The 6,369-nt window shown below is 56.2% G+C and overlaps 2 protein-coding genes across 2 annotated transcripts in view; both read left to right on the top strand.

Annotated features, from left to right (window-relative positions):
- Window positions 1-1,797, top strand: part of SYMPK (symplekin) — a 36,141-nt gene extending 34,344 nt beyond the window's left edge. Inside the window, exons 24-27 of the mRNA XM_008684471.2 lie at window positions 326-502; window positions 694-789; window positions 1,055-1,384; window positions 1,546-1,797. Of these exons, the coding sequence (XP_008682693.1) occupies window positions 326-502; window positions 694-789; window positions 1,055-1,384; window positions 1,546-1,680 (738 nt within the window). The 3' untranslated portion in view covers window positions 1,681-1,797. The remainder of the gene's footprint in view (window positions 1-325; window positions 503-693; window positions 790-1,054; window positions 1,385-1,545) is intronic.
- Window positions 1,798-2,062: 265 nt separating this feature from the next.
- RSPH6A (radial spoke head 6 homolog A) overlaps window positions 2,063-6,369 on the top strand; it is a 17,698-nt gene continuing 13,391 nt past the window's right edge. Inside the window, exons 1-3 of the mRNA XM_040634184.1 lie at window positions 2,063-2,246; window positions 2,283-2,770; window positions 5,858-6,095. Coding sequence (XP_040490118.1) covers window positions 2,097-2,246; window positions 2,283-2,770; window positions 5,858-6,095 — 876 coding nt within the window. The 5' untranslated portion in view covers window positions 2,063-2,096. The remainder of the gene's footprint in view (window positions 2,247-2,282; window positions 2,771-5,857; window positions 6,096-6,369) is intronic.

Below are 6,369 nucleotides of genomic sequence, written 5' to 3'. Positions count from 1 at the left end.
CCCCCCCCCCCCCCGGGCCTCATCTGTTCAGCAGGGCTGACGTCACCCCTCAAGGCTGCTGTGAGGGTGAGATGAGACTGTGCTCACGTGAAAGGGTGTTCTGTTTTCTTCTCCCCGGTCCCTGGGCTGCCCTCATGCCTCAGCTGCTTGGGATCAGGAAAAAGTCAAAGCCCTCTGGAGGGCCAGAGGTCAGGGCTATGGATAGCCCAGAGGACTCTGCTGGATGGTAGGGATTTGGGCCCCATCTTGGTAAGGTCTTTCTTTCAGTTTCTGGGGTGGCTGTCTGCGCGCCCCCTCAGGACTGTGCCCTCCCTGCCCCGTCCAGGTGTGGAAGTATCCCAAGGTGTGGGAGGGCTTCATCAAGTGCTGTCAACGCACCAAGCCCCAGAGCTTCCAGGTCATCCTGCAGTTGCCACCCCAGCAGCTGGGCGCCGTCTTTGACAAGTGCCCAGAGCTCCGGGAGCCCCTGCTGGCCCACGTCCGATCCTTCACCCCCCACCAGGTACCCCAGGGTGTGGGATGGGTGGCCCCATGGGTTCAGCCCTGGAGGACTGGATGAGGGTGGGCAGAGAGGAGCCCTATACTACCACAAAAACTCAGGGGCTCTGGAGGGTCAGGGACCAGGGATCCCGGTGTCCACTGGGATCTTGGGTCCAGGCACTCCATAGAGCCCCCAACCTGCTCTTCCCCTAGCAAGCACACATCCCCAACTCCATCATGACCATCCTGGAGGCCAGTGGCAAGCAGGAGCCAGAGGCCAAGGAAGTGCCTGCGGGGCCCCTGGAAGAGGTGAGGGCCCACAGCCCCCTAACCCCCAAGCCAGCAAGGCCCATCCTGTCCTCCTCCCCACCCCAGCCACCGCTGTCTGGTGGAAGTGCCCGCTGAAAGAGTTGGGAGGTGGGGGAACAGTTGCCCCTTAGGTACTTCCTGTGCCCACCCTGCTCTCTCCCTCAGGGTGCTTTCTGGGTCTTTGCCACCATCCTCTGACAGTGGCCTATGTTCTGGTCCTCTCTCCCTCCACTCTGAGTTTCTGTGTGCCCATCCCCACCCCCAGGACGACCTGGAGCCCTTGGCCCTGGCCCCGGCCCCAGCCCCCCGCCCCCCTCAGGACCTCATCGGCTTGCGACTGGCCCAGGAGAAAGCCTTAAAGCGTCAGCTGGAGGAGGAACAGAAGCTGAAGCCAGGAGGAGTGGGAGCCCCCTTGTCGTCGTCCTCGTCCTCTTCCTCCACCCGGCCAGGCCCTCCCCAGCCCGAAGAAGCCATAGATTTCCGGGAGGAGGGGCCTGAGTGTGAGACCCCCGCCATCTTCATCAGCATGGATGACGACTCGGGGCTGACCGAGGCCGCCCTCCTGGACTCTAGTCTTGAGGGGCCCCTACCTAAGGTAGGGATGACAGCCTCAAAGCAGAAAAGGAAGAAAACAATTAGGGCCCAGGGGTGAAGGGTGTATGCCCAGTGGGGAGGGGAGGGTACAGCCCAAAGGAATCGTGGAGGTAGGACCACGGTACGCTATCCTTGACCCACTCCCCCTTCTCCTGTCACCAGGAGGCAGCGGGCGGGTTGACCTCAAAGGAGGAGCGCAGCCCCCAGACCCTCACCCCTGCCGGAGAAGACACCATGAAGACCCCCAGCCCCGCCAACGAGGAATCCGGGGAACCCGAGACCAAGGGGAACAGCTGACCGGGCTTGGTGGGGAAGGGGAATGGGGCAGGGAGCTGGGGAAGGGTGGGGCGGGGCCTAGCCGGCGGGGCTTTGCCTTTAAAATTAAAAAGATCGTGGGTCTGGGGCGTGAATGCAGTCTCTCGTCTCTACCTGCGTGTCAGCTGTGGGACTGCACGGTATGGGGTGGACGTGCCCACGCGCTGGCTGCAAGACTGGCAGGCCCTCGGTTGCGGGGCCGCGCCTGCGCAGAAACTGGCTCCTTGGCCCCCATCGTCCCCGCGCGCGCCCTCTCCTGGTAACGGCCCGCCCCCTCCTTCCTTAGAAACGGGCGGGCGCGGCTGGAGTAGAGGCCACCGGGAGTGTGCCGGCAGGCGGGCGACTGTCTGGCCTGTCTGCAAGCCTTCCTCCTGGAAGTCTGCGACCTCTTTTGAACTATGGGGGACCCACCGCCCGACCCCGAAACCCCTCCCCATCAACCCTCAAGTCGGAGGAGTTCCCAGGCCTCCCAGCGGCGCAGTTGGGAACTCAGTCAGCCCCAGCCCACCATCTCCGAGGACGGGCCGGAGATACCACTCGATCACCCGGTCCTGCAGAGCGGTCAAGGGATCCTGGCAAGCGAGACCAACCTCCAGGGCTGGTCGCCAGGGGCTCCCCTGACCCCACAGGAGAACTTGATGTTCCAGGCTGAGGAAGGCCAGTTGGGTGGTGTAGAGTACCCGTCCCTGAATATGGGCTTTCCTTCCGAGTTACAGTACCAACCTTATCTGGAAGAAGGTGGGATCCAGGCCACGCGAAACGCCAGCCTAATGCTGCAGCAACTACAGCAGGGCCAAGGCAACCTCTTCCAGCAACTGGACTCTGCCTACCTGGACACCCAGCCCGGCTTCTTGGGCCAGTTCAACATGTACCAGGGAGAAGACCTACAGTTCCACCAGGGTGCCCCGCATGGGCCCTACATGAGGGATGACCCTGCCCTCCAGTACTCGCCCTCTGAGCTGGGCTTCATGCCCTTCAGTATGGAGGTGCCTGAGCCAGAGCCTCGGGAGCTGGCTGTGCAGAATGCCAAGGCCTACCTGCTGCAGACCAGCGTCAGCTGCAGCCTCAGCCTGTGAGAAGGGGTTTGAGCATGGGGAGGGGGTGGGACCCAGGCAGGGAGAGGCCCCACCCAGCCAAGGGTCTCTCTCAGACTGGAGGGTCTCTTCTGTCAGGTAGGGGATCACCCCTCGTGGGTAACCAGTGCCTGCTCCAGGGGCATCTGACTCAGACTAGGAATCAGGGGATGAAACTAACAATAGCTAACATTTACTTACCAGACATTGTGCCACCATTCACACGTTAACATCTAGCGCTCACAGCTGAGATTAGCACACCTACTGCCCCTGTTTTACAGAGGATGAAACTGAGACAGACAAATTGGGTCCCATATCCAAGAGGATAACAGCTAGGATGTGGTGGATGCGTGTGATTTGGCTCCTGAGGCCCGACTCTCCACTAAACTTTGCTGCCTGGGGAAGGCGCTTGCCAACGCTGCTTAGGTGTAGTCAATACACTTCTCAGTCCCCATTACATCTTAGTGAAATTTGCATTCTAGCTGGGAGAGTGGACAATAACTATAACAAATGGTAAGAGCTAAGGTGGAGGGGCTCCTGGGTGGCACAGCGGTTAAGCGTCTGCCTTCGGCTCAGGGCGTGATCCTGGCGTTCTGGGATCGAGCCCCACATCAGGCTCCTCCGCTATGAGCCTGCTTCTTCCTCTCCCACTCCCCCTGCTTGTGTTCCCTCTCTCGCTGGCTGTCTCTATCTCTGTCAAATAAATAAATAAAATCTTTAAAAAAAAAAAAAGAGCTAAGGTGGAAAGTAAGGCAGGATAAGGGGGGGTTATGGAGTCATGTTAAATAGCATGAGGTCAAGGAAGACCTCTGAGGAGGTAACATTCGATCAGGGACCTGAAGGAGATGAGGGAGAGCACCTTGGATGTAACTGGAGGAACAGTGGTTCAGGTATAGGACACAGCACGTTTAAAGGCTTTAAGGCTTGCTGTGTTTGAGGAACAGCAAGGAGGCTGGTATGTCTGGAACCAAGGGAGAAAGGGGGAGCAGGAGGAGACAAGGCTGGGGAAGTAACAGATCTTGCTAAAGTACAAAACTGACCCTATCCCTCCCGTGTGCAGAGCTTGCCATGGTTCCCCAGTGCCCTCAGGAGTAGGTTCATGCTTCTCACGACAGCCGTTCAGCCCCTACCAGCTCTCCAAACTTCATCTCTAGTCAGCTCCTGATCCAGGATCCTAGACTGTAGTCAAAATTAACCTCTAGCTCTTCCCAACGGTTCCCACCCTCAGGAACTCCAAGGCCCCCGATTGAAAAGCTGAGACCAAAGTCTGACCTCTCCTTACCCTTCCCAATTCAGTGATGGCTCTCCAGCACACCCCAGACTGCCACCAACCGGTTTCCACCCAGCAGAGGGTTAGACATACATGCTTTGAAATTAGACCAACCTGGTTTCAAATCCTGGCTTTGCAACCACTGTGTGACCTCATGACCTCAACTCTTCTAAGCCTCTGTTTCCTCATCTGGAGAGTAGGGATCATGATGGTTCCTCCGATGTGTGATTGTGGTGAGAATCCAGCACTGTTCCCAAGTGCTCAGCATAGCCCCAGGCTCAGGTGCAAAGAAGCCATTACAATACTGTCATCACTCTGCCTCCTCTCCCGGCACAACCGCTCTCCCCTCTTCCACCCCAGCCACTCTGACCTCTTCAGTGTTCCTCCAACATGCCAGGCACACCCTCAGCTCAAGGCCTCTGCACATCATCATTCCCAATCCCATCACCTGCAAACAATGGCAGTTTCACTGCTTCCTTTCCAATCCTTTTTACCTTTCCTTTCTTTTTCGTGTCAGATTGCATGGGCTGGGACCTCCAGTGCAGCGTTAAATACAAGGCATGAAAGCAGGCATCCTTGTTCCTAGTCTCCTAGGGAAAAAAATTCAGTCTTTCACCATCATGTTTGGAGTGAGCTGTAGGTTATTTGTGGATCCCCATTATAGCATTATAAAAAATTACCTTCTATTCCTAGTTTGCTGGGGTTTTTTTTTTTTTTAAGTCATAAATGGCTGTTGATTGTTATCAAACAATTTATCTGCACCGGTTGAGGTTATCTTACATATATATTTTTTTAAGATTCATTTATTTATTTTAGAGAGCATGCACAAGTGGGCGGAAGTGCTGAGGGAGAAAATCCCAAGCAGACTCCCTGCTGATGTAGGACTCAATCCCATGACCCTTGAGATCATGACCTGAGCTGAAATCATGAGTTGGACACTTAACTGACTGAGCCACCCTGGTGCCCCAACTTACTGTATTTTTTAAAACATATTAACATGATGGGTTATATTTTTTCTGTTTTTCTAATATCAGCCCTGTCCTGTTCTTAGCCCAGTTTAATCATGGCGTGTCATCTTTTTGAGAGCAGTTCTTTCCTGGGTGCCATTTGCAAATATTTAGCTAAGGACTTAAGCATTTTTTTTTTAATTTTTATTTATTTATTTGAGGGAGAGCCAGAGAGAGACCACAAGCAGGGGGAGCAGCAGAGGGAGAGGGAGAAGCAGGCTCCCTGCTCAGGAGGGAGCCTGACATGGGGCTCGAACCCAAGACACCGGGATCATGACCTGAGCCCAAGGCAGGTGCTTAACCGACTGAGCCACCCCGGCGCCCCTGCAGCGTCTATATTTCTAAGCGAGATTGGCATGGAATGTTCCTGTCTCCTAGTTTCCTTGAGTTTTGTTAAGATTCTGTGCGACTCATGAAATGTCTCAGGGCCTATGCAGCAGTCGTTCCCTTTGACTGAAACACCCCCGATATCCCTGTGTTCTGCCTCACGTCATTCGGATCTCAGCATAAATGTCCCCTTAGTGTGACCTTCCTATTTAAAGGTCTCCCTATTTAAAATTGGAAGCCATCCCCTATCCCTGGCATTCCCAGTCCCCATTCCCTGCTTTGTCTTCATAGAAAGACACATTTGGACCTGTTTGGTTCCTGTCTGTCTCCATCATCAGAATGTCAGCTCCACCAGGGCAGGGACATTTTCTCTTCTCTATGGGGTCCCCAGCGCCAGGCACAGGGCCAGGCACACAACAGTGAGCTCGCTGAGCTGAGCGAGTGATGTCTCCCACCTCCCACTCCCTCCCGCGGGGAGGCAGGTATGAGCACCTGGTGAACCTGCTGACCAAGATCCTGAACCAGCGGCCCGAGGACCCCTTGTCCATCCTGGAGTCGCTGAACCGCACCACGCAATGGGAGTGGTTCCACCCCAGGCTGGACACCATGCGGGACGACCCTGAGATGGAGTCCACCTACGAGATGGCGGACAGGCAGAAGGGGCTCTTCCTTCGGAGCGGCGCCGGAGCCGAGGGCGAGCAGGAGATGGAGGAGGAGGTGGTGAGTGAGCCGGTGGGAGGGGCGCGCGGCCGGCAGGGCCATGGCCCAGGCTTAGGCACAGCCTGTGCGTGCGTCCGGAGGTGAGGGAACGCACGGTGTGACCCAGAAACACACACGATTTCAGTTTCGTGTGCGCACCGGCCTGAGGGGGCCGGGACCAGGTCACGGAAGGCTTTGAGTGCCGGGCCAAGGGGCTGAGGCGCCTGGAGTGCCCTGAAGTGGTTGAAGCAGAAGAGCTAGTTGGCTCTGCTTTTTTTTTTTTTTTTTTTTTTTT

This window comes from Ursus maritimus, unplaced genomic scaffold (assembly GCF_017311325.1).
Source record: "Ursus maritimus isolate PB19 unplaced genomic scaffold, ASM1731132v1 scaffold_19, whole genome shotgun sequence".
In the NCBI taxonomy this organism is placed as follows: domain Eukaryota; kingdom Metazoa; phylum Chordata; class Mammalia; order Carnivora; family Ursidae; genus Ursus; species Ursus maritimus.
This window is presented reverse-complemented; position numbering and strand designations above follow the sequence as displayed.